The sequence below is a fragment of the Schistocerca piceifrons genome, chromosome 3 (assembly GCF_021461385.2).
Source record: "Schistocerca piceifrons isolate TAMUIC-IGC-003096 chromosome 3, iqSchPice1.1, whole genome shotgun sequence".
Lineage (NCBI taxonomy): Eukaryota > Metazoa > Arthropoda > Insecta > Orthoptera > Acrididae > Schistocerca > Schistocerca piceifrons.
In genome coordinates this window covers 229005051-229020643 of record NC_060140.1, presented here as the reverse complement: position 1 = coordinate 229020643, position 15593 = coordinate 229005051, and the positions used below count along the sequence as shown (strand labels likewise).

The following is a 15593-nucleotide window of genomic DNA, read 5'->3' as shown; positions in this document are numbered from 1 at the left end:
TCTGGCACACAGTTTTAATCTGCCAGGAAGTTTCATATCAGTGCACACTCCGCTGCAGAGTGAAAATCTCATTCAAGCCCAGACTTGTTTGCCTGGCTTCACAGTCATGGGACGAACGCATGTGGTACTATCTGTAAGAACAGATGCAACAGAAACTGGAACATGGAGATATTCAATTTATGTGTACTGATACTATGCTTGCTATAAAGTGATGTGACAAAAGGGAAGTGTGGATGTTGACCACATGTAACACCACAGAAATGGTTGACACAGGAAGGATTGACAGGAATACTGGAGAAAAAATTAAGAAACCACAAAGCATTGTAGATTATAACGCGAATATGGGAGCAGTTGACCGTTCTGATATGCTGCTTAGCTCTGTCGGATGTATACGGAAAACAAAGAAGTGGTATAAAAAGTTATTTTTTCACATTCTAGATCCGTGTGTTTTAAATGCTCAAGTCCTACACAGATCACTAACAGGTCGTAAAATGACGATAGCGGAGTTTCATCTGTCGCAGAAAAGCTGGCAGAGGAAGGTGTTCTGATGATAACCCTCTAAGATTTGTGGGAAGGCATTTTCCAGACATTATAACAAGTGAGCAATCCAAGAAAAGTGCATTAAAGCGTAGATACATTGTTTGCTGGGAAGAGAAAGTGCGTCGAGAAAGCAGGTACGAATGTAAAGCTTGCAAGGTACCACTGTGTGTTGTACGCTGTTTTGAAAAATACCACACAAAACAGAATTACTAATTGCAGCATAGAACGAATACAATAATGCTATTAGAAAAAACTTCGAAAACGAAAACTTATAAAAAGGGAAAACAAAATAAAAATGTTTTTAACTTCGCCAGTGCCGGTGCAAAGCCCGGATCAAAAAGAAGTATGGGAAACATATTCACAAAGTTTAAAAGTAACGCCTAAATTTACAGTTCATGACTTTGAATCTTCTCTGTAAGTGAATTTAATGTGTTAATAAAAGAAGAGATTTCACAGCTATCAAATGTTCGAAAATCTGTTGAATACTTACGTGCAACAATCAAGTATTGTACAAATTTCGTCAAAGAAAATTACGCAAAATCGGGTAATTACAAAGCGCAACAAATATTCGGGCAATTCAGCGATACAAACAATAGGCCATGTTAAATTTCTCATGACACCAGAATACGAATTTAACGACATGAAGTAAAATCGTTCTTACAGTTGCTCACAGTAATTTCCGAGGTTGTAGTGCGATATGAAAGGATCTTTATGTCGCTTTCTCCTATAAACGACGTAATACGATGTTCTGAACAACAAAAATAACGTACAGTAATCTATAATCTATGGCTTATTTTATTCGTTCTTGAGTTAGTACAGTGAGGGACACACAGATAAATGCAGAAATTATAAACGGGTATCCAAGAAAGAGCAATATACCGTTGATGTAAAGCTGCTAACGAATCACGTCGCTTTCGGCATAATCTACAAAAATAGTGCAAGAAAACTACAAGTAAGATATCATTCTTGGTGACGGAAAATAGTTTTACCAGACAGATTCTGTGGTAATTCACCTGCAGGGGAACTACGTAGTGAGAGCATTTACGAGTATTCTGTATCAGCCGTAAGAGGACACAATATTTCGTGTGGATTCACAGTCACTGCAGAAATATTCAGAACAGGGCAGGTGGGGCATAGAGGGGCGGCAGCTCGAGGGTCAGGCACATTAGCGCAGGTATATGGATGACAGTGCAGGCCGCAGCGCCTCAGCGTGCCAAGCGGATCGTGCGCCTCCAGCAGTCAAAGGGTTAAAATCTCCCAAACATAGGAAAGGTTTAGGGAGTTTATTGATCAGTGCAGCCAAAACATTCAGGGGTACCGCACCATCTGGAGGGAGATACACGTTGCACACAGTCATTTCCTGTGTCGTCCGTATCCTGACAGCCACAGCTCCAAGAGGAGTTTGAAGGGGCACAGGTTCACTACGTATCAACTTCAGGACACGGACTCCACCTGACACTATTATATTCAGTACAGTTCTTGTAATATCCCCTGTAGCCGCAAAATGCAAGGGTCCACATTGCCGGGAACCAGGTTTCTTGGAGGGCAATGCAGAAAGCAGGTGTAAAGCTTAACAGTTGCCAGGTGGTGGGGGAAGAAAAAAAAAAGAGATACAATTCCACTGGAGGATGACGTGATCTTTAGACTGGGAAGGCATGAAATACTCAAAGAGGCAGTTTACACCTCGGAGTCCCCTGCTGCCACATACTTATTTCCTGAACAGGCTATATCCATTGAGTCTGAGGCTCTGGCGAGATCTAGGTCCTCAGCGAATGCCAGAATCTTCACCTCATCCACAGATGCAGATCTTGTAGGCAGCAGTAGTGTGGGTGCCACCAAAATTCCCTTGGTCTTGGGGGTCTTCTTTCTGGACTTCTCTCACTGATCCTTGGGTTTCTATGGCTGGGAGGGCTTCACTGATTCAGTCTCTGGGACGGAGGAGTATCATGAAGCCCTACAACCAGCTGCTTTTGGGCACTTCAGCCACTGGTGGGTGTCATCTTTCCCACTAACAGAAACCTGGGAATGGAGTGACCCAAGGGACCCCTTCCTGGTGAGAGGAGCCGAAGAAGACTTACACTTCTCTGTCTGAGAAAAGGAGACTGGTGTCTCCAATGGTTGGGGGACAGTGCTCCCGAGTTAGTTGGTGAAGGAGCGATAGAGAGGGAAGTGCCCCCCACTATCAACGGGGCAGGTGTAGTCTTCCGGCACTGAAAGCCGACAAACTTGCGAAACTGATGGGGCTACAACTGTTCTCGTAGCGGCAGCATAAGATGCCATAGCCACAGGATGCAGGAGCTCAAATTTCCTCTTGGCCTCAGTGTAGGTCGGTCGGTCGGTCCAGGGTCTTGTATTCTATGATTTTCCTTTCTCCCTGTAAAATTCTGCAGTCTGGTGAGCAAGGGGAATGATGCTCTCTGCAATGGACACAGATGGGAGGTGTGGCACATTGAGTATTGCGATGGGACGGATGTCCAAAAACTCAACATTTGATGCTGGAAGCACAACAGGAAGAAATGCCCAAACTTCCAGCACCGCATTGGGGGAGGTATACATGGCTTGACATCACAGCAGTAGACCATCACCTTGATCTCGGGTATGTGTCACCTTCTAAGGCCAAGATAAAGGCACCAGGGGCAACCTGATTATCCCTCTGACCCCAATAGACACACCGGACAAAATGAACTTCTCGCTGCTCTAAGTTGGCATGTAGCTCATCATCAGACTGCAGGAGAAGGTACCTGTGGAATATAATATCCTGGTCCCGAGGTTGGCAGCCTGCAGCTCACAAGCCACAAGCGGCTCTTTGGATGTGACACCGCGACTAGTTCCATACGCAGATATAATTTATTTTATACGAAAAAATTTTCAATCATTCTGAATCAATTAATACTTTCGCTGCGGCATCGGTGCAAGCACACAACACTCCAGTGCGGCCCGGCAACGTGCGAGTGCGGGCCGGTAACACTCTGAAACGGCAGGTACCACTCGTAACCGACGCTCCTAAGCACACCTGAGCTACAGGCTGACGTCAAGACCTTGTAAGATCTGTAGGATCATGTTCTATACTGACTTGATGACACCTTAGATGCATTACTTCAAATAAGCTTTGACTGTATTGTGCTCATGTTCTAAAGTCTGTTTGCCTTCTGACACCTATAGGAGTCACACAGGCATCATTCAAATGTTCATTAGCCGCCATTACGAACAATATAAGTTTGATAACTGACCACACATAACAAAAGTTTACACGCTATGATGCTAGCTTAGACACTGCAACTAAACTAGAGTAATCCAATAGTGAGTGTGGACGCTTATAAGAGTCAGCTGCACTGGCTCGTGGCTTGTTGTGACATATAATCGTTAGCCGCAGCGAAAGTGTTAACGAGGATTAGGCACCATTTCTATCCCTCACAATCAGCCCATTGTTTTCACTTTTCACTGCACCTCTCCCCCGTGACACTCGTCACTGTCACACCGCAATAAGCACGTTCCGAATTCTGACAAGTCCGTTCATGCCAGTCAACGGTCACCGCACACGGTGGCGACCACAGAGTGAGACTGTTTTGTGTCTGAATTATTCATTTTAACAATCAAATAATTGGAAGATTATTCTATCAAGGTATTTTTAATTGGGAAATATGTTTTTTATAGATTATATTTTAAAGCCCAGCTTTTTGTATGCATTTATGTAGGTATACGTTGACATCATAAATAATTGCAAAACTTGTCATCTGCTGTTTTGGATACCTGAATAATGATTAAAAATTCTTTACCACAGCTCACCACAAGCGTGACAAAAAACTGAAGAAGAGCATCAAGAATTCAATCTTTTGCTTTCACATGCAACTTGGATGGCCTTCCACTGTCTCATTTGCAACGAAAAACTCCTAATAAGAAATCAAATTTAGAGAGACACTTCACTACAAAACACACACAGTTTGCTAGTAAATATGCAGAAGGGGGAAGGGGGAGGAAAAAAAAAAAAAAGAAAAAAAGGTGTCAAGCTCCAGAACAAGTACAGCAATCAAGTCCCATATTAAGTAACTGGTCGCAATCTACAAGTAATGTTAATCTGGCAAGCTTCGTGGTGTCACTAGGAATTGCTAGAAAAGGCAAACCATTCACAGATGACGAGTATCTCAAAAATTGCTTCATACGTGCATCTGAACTATTTCATGATTTCAAAAACAAACCAGAAATCTTGAAAAATCAAAGATTTGCCACTACCCACTAAAACAGTACAAGATAAAGTAAAATGCCTTCAAATATAACACATTTGCAGGTGGAAGACATTCAACTGGCTTCTGCCTTATCGCTTGCTATGGATGAGCCTTGCGATATAAAAGATATGGCACAAGTTGCCCTTTTTGTGAGGTATATGTCTTCCCAATGTCCGAAAGAAGAACTTCTAGGATTGCTACCGCTCTTGGGACAAACTAGATGGGGAGACATAGCGACTGCCGTGCAGAAATGCCTCTACAATAATAAGATCAATTCAAATAAAATAGTTTCAATAGCAACTGACGGAGCCAAAAGTTTGACAGGAAAAAATAAAGTGACAACAATTCTTCAGAGCAAAATAAGCCATGAAATTCTTGCGTTTCACTGCATAATACACCAAGAAGCGCTTTGTGTGCACACATTTCTGGCCGAAATAGTTGTCATGAATTTGGTAATCAAGATTGTTAACAGCATCTTGTCAAAAGCACTCTACCATCATCAGTTTAAAGAATTCTTAAACGAAATGTTGACTCAGTATTCGGATCTCCTCCTTCACAATGAAGTGCTATGGCTTTCCAAGGGTAAGGTGTTGAAACGTTTTGCTTTGTGCTTGAATGAAGTAAATACATTCCTCAAAGAAGGCATTAATCACCCTGAATTAGATAACGGCGAATGGCTGCAAAAATTTTACTTTATGGCGGATATGACGATGAAAAATGAGCTAAATCTGAAATTGCAATGAAAAGGAAACCCAACCTGTTTTGGTAAATTGGTTTGTTTCAAATAAAAATTAATTATTTTTGTAGAAGATATTCAGAGCGGTAAATTACTTCATTTTCAATTTCTAAAGCAATATCGTGATAATACTAGTGCAACTGTTGACTCGCAGTTTTAAAAAAATGAAAGATGAATTTGCTGACAATTCAGCAATTCAAAGCCAACAAATCCACTCTAGCATTCATAGTAAATTCTCCCTAGTAACAAAATCCACATTTAGCCATTTGGAGTTTATAGTGGATCTCTACAAATGCAATTGATCGATTTAAAAAGTAAAGCTTTGTGGAGTCTAAAATACACAGAGTTGAAAAGCAAATTGGAAGTCCAGAAATGTATGTACGTAATGCAACAGAAGTGGACAGCTTTAAAAGAAAAGTAAGGAGCCAACTAACAAATGAAAATTTATAGTCTTGTTTGAAACCTAAAAAAAGTTACGAGCCAAATTTATCCAAACTTTCTGAAACCATGCAAAGCCAATGCTCCCACTGAATTTGTTCACTCGAATGTATGTTATTTTTTTCATTTTTAAGTACATGTTACATTGTGTAGTAAAGTTCAAATTTTCTACTTTAATAACCATGCAAAGCCATTGCTCCCAATGAATTTGTTTGCTCAATTGTTTGTTACTGAAGTACAAGTTAGTGTTGTAAGTGAATGTTTAATTGTTTTAATATTTTACTTTAATAAGTGATTATGTAATAATACCATTATCTAATTTGTTGTGAAAAAACACTACTTATAGTATATGAATAAATATTTTTCTTATGAATGAATATTTAGTTTTTCATAAAAACTATTTTTTAAAGTACTATTTATCGTTGGCAAGAAAAATTCTTGTGGCTCTTTAAAAACTACCTAAAAGGTTGCCAACCCCTGCCCTGGACCATATTTATGCTCTTATGAGGAGTGACGGTAACTGAAACATTCCCCAGCTTGTCGCAAGCAAGTAATGCTCATAACTAGGCAGAGGATGCAGTTTTTATCAAGACTGACCCTGACCACATTTTGGACAAGCCCTCCACCTACCCAAACTTGTCCTCTAAATGCTCTGCAAAAATCTGAGGCTTTGAGACAAAGGCATCCCCATGAGCTCTCGTACATATGAGGTACCGGGGCGAATAAGGTTCACTGCCATCTTTAGCCTGGTGTTTCTCCCATGGTGTGGCCAGGAGAGGAAAAATATACAATCAAACTTCCTTACAGTGTACTGAGACTTGGAGCTACTAGAATTTGATCATCAGCAAGTGATGATACAGTACACTTCATCGCACTTAATCCGCCTTGCTGCCACCCACTCCGACCAGGGGCCCTCCCCACAGATGCCACTCAGTCACAGCAAAGGGCACTTGGCAGGATGGCCATTGCCGGGAGTCCCGATGCTCCAGGGTGATGGGCATCTACTCCTTGGCATACATGGGAGTTAACGGTGCAGGCATCACCAGTGCCATCCCTGTGTAATGAGGGGGGGGGGGGGGGGCTACAACCAAAAGGGTACAGGCAGCTCCACCATAACGGACCAGCTACTGTGCTGGATATGAGGTGCAAAGAATTCCATGGCCATCGTCGGCACAGAAAATGACACTGCATAGTGGGAGGAGGAAAATGCACCCAGGAAGGTGTCCTCGCTGAAGAGATGGATGATGCGCGGGACTGCAATACCACACGAAGAAAGTGGGCTAAGGATCTCAATGCACGATGGACCGATGGGGAATGTGCCCTTCTCCAACTGGCTCGCTCTTTGGCCAAATTTTGAAAATGGAGGTCCAACCCTAAAGGGGACCATCACCAAGGCCGAAAGGAGAGTGACTCCTTTTAGTTGCCTCTTAAGACAGGCAGAAATACCTCGAGTCTATTCCAGCCCCTGGGCCCACCGAGAAGGACAGGGGTGGGGGACTCATGGCGAGTAATGGGTTAAAACAAAGTAACCATTTCTCAAATGTGATTATGTTTCCAATTATTTATGAATTACATCAAAATTATGCATTATTGTTTGACAATTTATGTCCCGCTAAGATGTGTGTTTGAAGAAACTGCCTCATTTGGAATTTTATCAGCACTTTAGAAGATATTTGCCTGGAAAGTTCATTTCCAATTAGATCCACAACTAGCTTTCAGAGAACAACCCCGTTGTCTCTAACAACTGAAGAATGTAGGAATCTGCACTAGTCTTCCTCCCCCTCTCACCATTCAATGTAACTGTTCTACAAACATTTCTGCCAGATCCTACTGTTAGGCATAATTCTTTCAAAATAGTGTTCTTTGGCACTACACAGTCCTCAACACAAGAAAGCAAAGCTTTGCACTCCTGATCTCTTCCGTATGTAACAAGTGAATCATCAACAATGCAAAACTTATCCTACTGTAATTTCTCAAAACAGAAATTTAGCATTCAAATGCTAGCTCACTGTACACCACATACACACACACACATGCATACAAAGGGATGCACCTACTTCAAATTACACTATGCAAAACTTCTCACAAATAGCCAGTGCACTGGCTGTGTAAGACATTGATCAAGTCGTTAGTAATACTTCCATATGAATTTCTTTGGCTAAGCATCCTCCCTTTCATGGCTAATGATTTACTGACCCAATAGATGTGAAGTGATTAGAAGTATACCCATCGTATTCTTTCCTGATCTAAAACCTTTTCTTCTGCAACAGCAGCTATTTAAGTTAGCTTTGTTAAAACCATCAGCTGATATTCTTGATGACGTTCATTTTAACAGCATCAAATGCCATTTATGTTGATACCATTACAGACATGCAACTAAGCAAATCACTAATGATTGTAATAGTTAATTCTGCTGCCCGCTTTCATGTACCTGGATATGGATTAAAACTGTAACTACAAAAAATTTTAAATGATTTTATTATTTAGATTAAGATTCTATGTTCTTTTACAATCATACATATTATCACTTCTTGAGAATAGTTTCCAGTCACTTCATAAACAAAATTGTTGAGAAAGTTGACACCTTACATTAAAACATCAAGAGTATTAAATACATACTTCAAATACAGAAAACTTAATGTATAAGTAACGGAACACACAAGATATCAAATATTACATATTAAGTCTCCTGCAGCATCTTTACAAAGCTTTAAAAAGTCCACAATTCACATTTCTTAACACGCAGCACTTCAAACCATGAGGTGAATTAATCTGAAACTAAGGTTCTTCCCTTGTCACTTCTCAATGTACACTAAATTTAGCAGAACATTATGTGGATTGTCAGAGGCAAAACCTCTGTGCAAGAGATGCTTTTCTTACATAATTTGTTTTCTGCCATGCTCCACAGAAAATAAGTAATTTTGTAAAGCTAAACTGATGAAAAACAAAAATTTCACTACAAGGAATGTGCTGCTTCATTGATGGAAGAGTGCAAATGGGAAAGCCTTCAGTGTCCATTTCCCCATTGCTTGTTTTACTTTATAAAAAGGCTTCAACATTTAAGTTGAATAGCACAGTTCAAAACATTCCACCTGTCTGTTCTTGGTACACTTCAATCACATCATCATTCTCCATCTCCAACTGTTTTGGAGTTTCATCATCATTTATCCTCCGACCATCAAAAAGAAACCTTAGTGATGTAACAGGAACCCCCTGAAAAATAAAATATGCAAGGAATCAGCTAAGCACTAATTCTACATTAAATCTAAAAAATAAATAAATAAACTTTAGGGGGATAATTGTACCTTAGCGGCTACCTTATCAATTAACACAAAGGTTTGGACTTCACTGCATCAGATTTAGTTTTTTTTATCCACATAATTCACAAAGCAGAAAAATTCTTGCACTTTCAATGCATACAGGATTTGTTTTTAAACATTAAAATTGCTCGTTTATCAGAGAGTGCCATGAAACAAAACAATGTCAGTATAAAGGTTTTGGGTTGGGCATTGATACATAACAATGTTTGCACATTGCTTGGTTTTACTGGAAACCAAATATTATTCAGAAAATATCTAAAAATTTTTCTAAAAATGTTTTTCATGTGTGTCCAATTTGAAAATAGAGACCTGAAACAGAACCATCTACATAAGAATGACTAACAAACAATGCCTATCTTCACTGTATGTGTTCGCAGCAGTTGTTCCAATGGACAAATAAAGCTGATCGACAATCTTTGTTAATGATGCATCAAGTCTTACCTGTAAGATACTTTTCAATTACTTTTTATAAAATTTCTGTCAGTCATGATCAATAATCAATCTTCCTGAGCTTAATCTTTCTGAAGATACAAGTAGTTAGGTTTCAGATTTTTAGGTTTTACATAAGGATAAAAAAGAAACAGCTGGCTACTTCTTATAACAGTATTTTCAAAAATGTAAGCAATCTACTACCAAATTTTGATGACAATGGTTAATGTATTAATCTAGTTTCAGTGAGACTAATCATCTGAAATGACTACATATTTTTAAAATTCAAGGATTATGGTTTAATTACAATGCGAAATTCAGACACTGGAATGATGTGTAGAGTGGTTCCCCTGGAAGGTGAGTAACTGAATTGGGGCATCTTTATTCTGCTAGTATTCCTATGTTGTGAACAGTTCAAAATGTATGCCACAATGGTTTCTTGAGCAAAATCTTACAGTTGTGACTTGTGTCAAAAAATGACTGGCTGTGGCAAAAAAGGGCCATTTTGTAACATTGTAACCAGTCTTGTGGTTAGTTGGATGATTAGAGAGACCAAACTAGTACCTTTTTACACTGACAGACAGGTGTGCACGATTGTATGTAGTAAGAGATGGCCCACTGCAAAAACCCCAGGGGAAGAAAACTCTTAGGTCTATCAAAGGTAAACAAAAACTAAATAAGGGTGGGGGAAAAAAGGATGGGAAAAAAGACGATATAAGGAGAAAACAGGAAAGGTGCTCCATCTAGGGAGCAGCCAGAAGGCTCCGAAAGAATGCAATGAGGGGACCAGAGGTACCAAACTCAAGTCCTTAGGAAATATTACCACCACACACAAGACAAGAGAAGAACAGATACACATCAGATGAAGTCAAATGGACCACACAAGAGTGGGCAATGAACAGTAAAAGAGCAGGTAAGGTGAGGGCCAGGGTGGATCACTGATAGGGTTAAATGGCCCTCCCTCAAAGAGTGGTCATTATCCCAGCATGAAAAAAACTTAACACAGTCAGCCACTAAGGCATTAAGTCACTAAGAAAAACAATCCGCATGAGGGTGGCTAACAGGAACCACAACAACAGTGAGGTGGGTTCTTGCAATGGAGATGACCACGAGTCAGCTAAGTGTGCCTACAACAGTGAGGTGGGTTCTTGCAATGGAGATGACCACGAGTCAGCTAAGTGTGCCTACTGCAGAGCTGGCAAAGAGGATAGAGTCCTTGTGACAGGTAAGCATAGAGGACCTCCACAGATTCTGAATCTCTTATCACCTGTAGTTAGTTTGTTGAAGCCAGGATGAGCCATTCCATGTTCCAGATCCCTAAAACTTGATGGTGTAATACCAACTGGATGTCTGTTTCCATAATACTGATCCCAAAAGTCTGCTTACTGGTAGCCAGCTTGGCTAAGCTATCACCAAGTTCATTCCCTGGGATCCCAATGTGGCCCTCCCTCCAGACAAAGGTCACTGAGCATCTACACTGTTCAAAGGATATAAGGAATCCTGTACAGTCATGACGAAGGGATGGTGGGGGTAACATTGGTCAACAACTTGCAAATTGCTCAAGGAGTCACTGCAGATGAGAAAGGACTCACCACTGCAGGTGCGGATACGTTCAAAACACGAGAGATGGCTACTAACTCCGCAGTGAACACTCCAGCCATCTGGCAAACAACTTAGTTCAGTATGGTCCACAAGAGTATAAGCAAAGCCTACATGACCAGCGACCTTACAGCCATCAGTATAGACGACTTCTGAACCCCTGGGCTGGGCTAAGGATTACAAAAAGTTGGCACAAGATGACCTACAGCTGAACCGAGTCTTCTGTACCTTGTGATACATCAAGACAAAGTTGTGGCCAAGGGAGGCACCATGGAAGTGTTCATGAGTGGGCCCAGAGGAGGGATGGTAGAGGAAACAACTGGAGTTCAGAGAGGAGGGACCAGATGCAAACTATGAACATAATACTTGGTCTGGGCCACTGTTGTAGAAGATGGATTTCTTTGTTTTAAAAGAGGAGACAAGTTTGAAGTTTGGATGCTTAGGGGAGCTGTGAATGTGTGCAGCATAACTGACAAGCTGCTGCTGGTGTCTGATCTGCAATGGAAGGACTCCATCCTCCACGAGTAAGCTGTTTACAGTGCTAGTTCAAAAGACTCCTGTCAAGTTCAAACCTTGCATTGGTGTACTGGATACAGTATCTGCAATGTTGATGGAGATGTCAAACCATATGCCAGACTGCCATAATACTGTAGGGCTTTGTAAAGCTGCAGAAGGGTAGTGCAATCAGCACCCCAGGTGATGTTACTCAGGCAGCAAGGTGTATTAATGTGCAGCCAGCAGTTTCAGTTAAGCTGGTGAAGATGGGGAATCCATGTCAACTGAACATCTAAAACTAGTCTGAGAAAGTGAGCCTCCATCACACTGAGTAGTCAGCTGTTGAGATACAGTTCTGGTTCTTGGTGAATGGTACACCATCAACAGAAGTGCACAACAAGTCTTGGCAGCAAAACCGAAAGCCTTCCAGGAAGTAAGTTCCTTAAATGTCCTTCCCTAGGGAGCAGAGAAGCTAAAAACCTGAGGGGGCCAAGATCAGGTGAATAAGGTGGGTGTGGAATGACTTACCAATCTAACCCTTATAGTTTGTCACTCTAGCAAAATATGGCAGGAGTTATTGTGAGTAGCATAACTTCAGTCTTCTTGGTTGTTCTTTGCTTGTATCTACAAGACATCTCAGTTGATGGCAATAAATGTCAGCAGGACGGTTACACATCAAGAAGCAATTCATAGTACACCACACCCAGCTGTTCCACCAGATGCTTAACATTATCTTTCGTGGACATGTGCGACCTTTTTACAGAGAGCTGCTGCTTTGTTTGGGCTCAACCATTCCTTTCTTTTCCTGACGTTAGCAGACAGACCGTTTCTCGTCACCAGTAACAATACAGAATAGGAATGGTTGGTCTTTTTCATGAGCCAACTGACGACTAGCAAGCAGAGATGCATGTATGGCTACCCCTAGCAAGGTGAGATGGATGTAGGGCTACCCACTGATTTTTGCAATTTTGGCTTAGTGCACACAACACCTATACACCTGATATTTTAGCCTTCCCTATTACCCACCTCAGTGGCTGAGGTCACAAATGCATGCTTGTGCAGTGATGTTTGACCCGGGGTAAGTCGGTTCTAGTTGGAGGCAGAAAATTTCACTGCCAGTATTTAGCCAGCAAGGAGTGGAGAGGTGGTGGTGTAAATTCCTAATCAGACATTATGCCAATGTCCTGGTTTAAGTACCAAACCTCCCCACAGTGTCACGATGTGAGGGAATGTGACGCTTTATTGTGATCTGTCCGTCAAATGAGGACATTAAGCTTGGCAGCCCAGTTGGTGTTATCTGTCAAGAATAAGCTATGTGCTGGCACTGGGATTCATCCTCTCCTTTTATCTTCAACATACAGCACACACAGATTAGAAATATTAACTATTGCAAAAGGACCCTGTTGTTAAAAAACCTTCCCCATTGCATGCAAATGTCACATGATGGTGAAATGATTGCATTTCATCAAATTTGCCAATTCTCAAGCACACTGAAGTGTTTACTACACTAATGGTCTCAAAAAATCGAAGCAGCAAACTAACAAACCCAATTTTCAAGAAACCTTTTCCATCGGTCTGGGCACAGCTTCCATAATGATAATACTTCTCCACACTTTCTTGAAGTCCTATTTCATGGTTTAAAAATCTTGCACATTGAAATACGTTTTTACATTATTCTTAACACGTTCAAGTGAGTGCTTCTGCCTTTCATTTCACACAGGTCGTATAATGCAGTGAATTGTACTCAATGGTTGACATGTAAGTAGATTGTAGTCAATAACTTTACTTCTCTTGTTGTGATACCACTTTAAAGACTATTTCCACGAGGCTATGGTTATTTGATGTGATGTCACAGCCACCGACTATGAAGCGCAGTAGGTAGTGTACTTAATTGTCAAAGTTATCAATTTCACTTTTGTGGAGTTATAGCCTGCAAATGCTGAAGTCTGCAGCCCAGCAAAACCTATCATCCGCGACATGAATGATAAATACGTCTGACATGGTGAAAAAATTAATTCCTACGTATCCTTAAAGGAGAAATATTTGTATGCCAACATTCAATGATGCGAAAATACTGAAATTTAGTTTCAAGGACTGAGAAGATGATGCACTCCTGTAAGTGTAAACATACTGCAAGAGAAGGTTCGTGAAATCACTCTGAAGATAGACAATGGAAATTTGAATTCATTGAATGCCTAGTTGCATCTTCCTTAAGAAAATCACAATCTGTCATTTCAAAATGTAAATGTAGAAAGTGAAACTGGTCGGAGGAAACAAATAATTGGAAGAACTTAACATTACAGTAGAGTCTTGATAGTTCGAGGTGAACAGGACCGGAACCACCTTGAACTATCGAAAACTGAGTATCAAAATTTAAATGGGAAAAAGAAATATTATGATATTGTAAGTAATACAGGTCAAAATATGAACTTTATTAAAATAAAAGTATTTACATATGCATTTGCATTGGCAGAATAACAATAATTATTTAGACAAGTAATAGCGAAGTGTTGTTCGGCGAAGCTGCAACGTTTCCTCGTGGCAATGTCACGCCACCATCTCAGGAGCAGGAGGTCAGTTGGTGTCGCCTCAGGCTGTTGTTCCACATAGCATATGGCGGCCTCGAGAACAGCGTAGCCATTGGTGTGACTCATCGGTGCAACCTCTGCCTCGTCACTCTCACACTGCGATGGAATGTTAACCATGTCAATTACAGATGTCAATTACAGAAGATTCTAGCACTTCCAATTGTTCATCCGAATTTAGCCACTCGCTACTTCCATCTCTTCACACCTCGGCAATCTTCTGATTAAATTATACAATGGTTGATCATCCTCATCTGTTAAATCTTCAGTTTCTGTGTCTGGCACACTTTCCTGTAGAATTTTCCTTCATGACTTAGAAATTGTGCGACTATTTCGCTCCAAGATTCTCTAATCCAGTACACGACGTCCTTCAAAGTCACTTTCTTGAAAGCTCCTATAATGCTTTCGTTGTCTTCGGAATGCAGGATTGAGTCTATCAACCGCCGTCGATACTTTTTTTTTTTAGACATTCCAGAACGCCCTGATCCATGGGCTGCACGAGACGGGTCACATTTGGTGGGAAAAACAAGACGCAGATACCGATGCACTGCAGTTCTCCTGCACTTTGATGTGAGGACGCATTATCCATGAGCAAAATTGCTTTACATAGCAGTCCCCCTTCTTTTAAAAAATTCTTGCAGTCAGGTTCAAATGAGTTAAAAACCAGTTCTTGAAGATTTCCTGATTCATCCAGGCATTATTCTGATGTATATAGACAACCGGAAGAGCTGAGATGGATACATTCTTGAATGCTCTTTTCTTGGCAGACTTCCCACTCAACTAGTTTTAGTTTGTTGTTTCCAGTTGCATTTGAAGCTGCCATAACTGTGAGCCGCTCTTTGCTTTTTTGTGCCCAGGAGCACTTTTTTCTTCACAATAAGCAAGTGTTTTCACTGGTAACATTTTAAAGTTTAGCCCAGTTTTGTCACAGTTATGTATTTGTTCATTAGACAAATTTTCATCAGTTATGATTCTTTTAAATTCGACAATAAATTTTGAAATGGCCCAAGCGTCACCAGAGAGTTTTTTTTCCACATACGTCTAGTTGACGGACTCCATACCTCTTCTTCCACTTGTCGAGCCAGCCCACACTAGCGGCGAAATTGTCATCTCCTTCCTGCAGCTGGTTTCTGAAAAACAAAGCTTTTTCTTGCAAGATTGGGCCAGAAATCTTAGCACCCTTTTGTCTGTTGGGTAAACCACATGAACAAAGCCTCACTTTTCGAAA

General features: G+C 40.8%; 1 protein-coding gene across 1 annotated transcript in view; it reads right to left on the bottom strand.

Moving 5' to 3' along the window:
* Positions 1 to 8398: 8398 nt before the first annotated feature.
* LOC124788206 (small ubiquitin-related modifier-like) overlaps positions 8399 to 15593 on the bottom strand; it is a 36334-nt gene continuing 29139 nt past the window's right edge. The window contains exon 4 of the mRNA XM_047255383.1: positions 8399 to 9150. Within this exon, the coding sequence (XP_047111339.1) occupies positions 9016 to 9150 (135 nt within the window). The 3' untranslated portion in view covers positions 8399 to 9015. The remainder of the gene's footprint in view (positions 9151 to 15593) is intronic.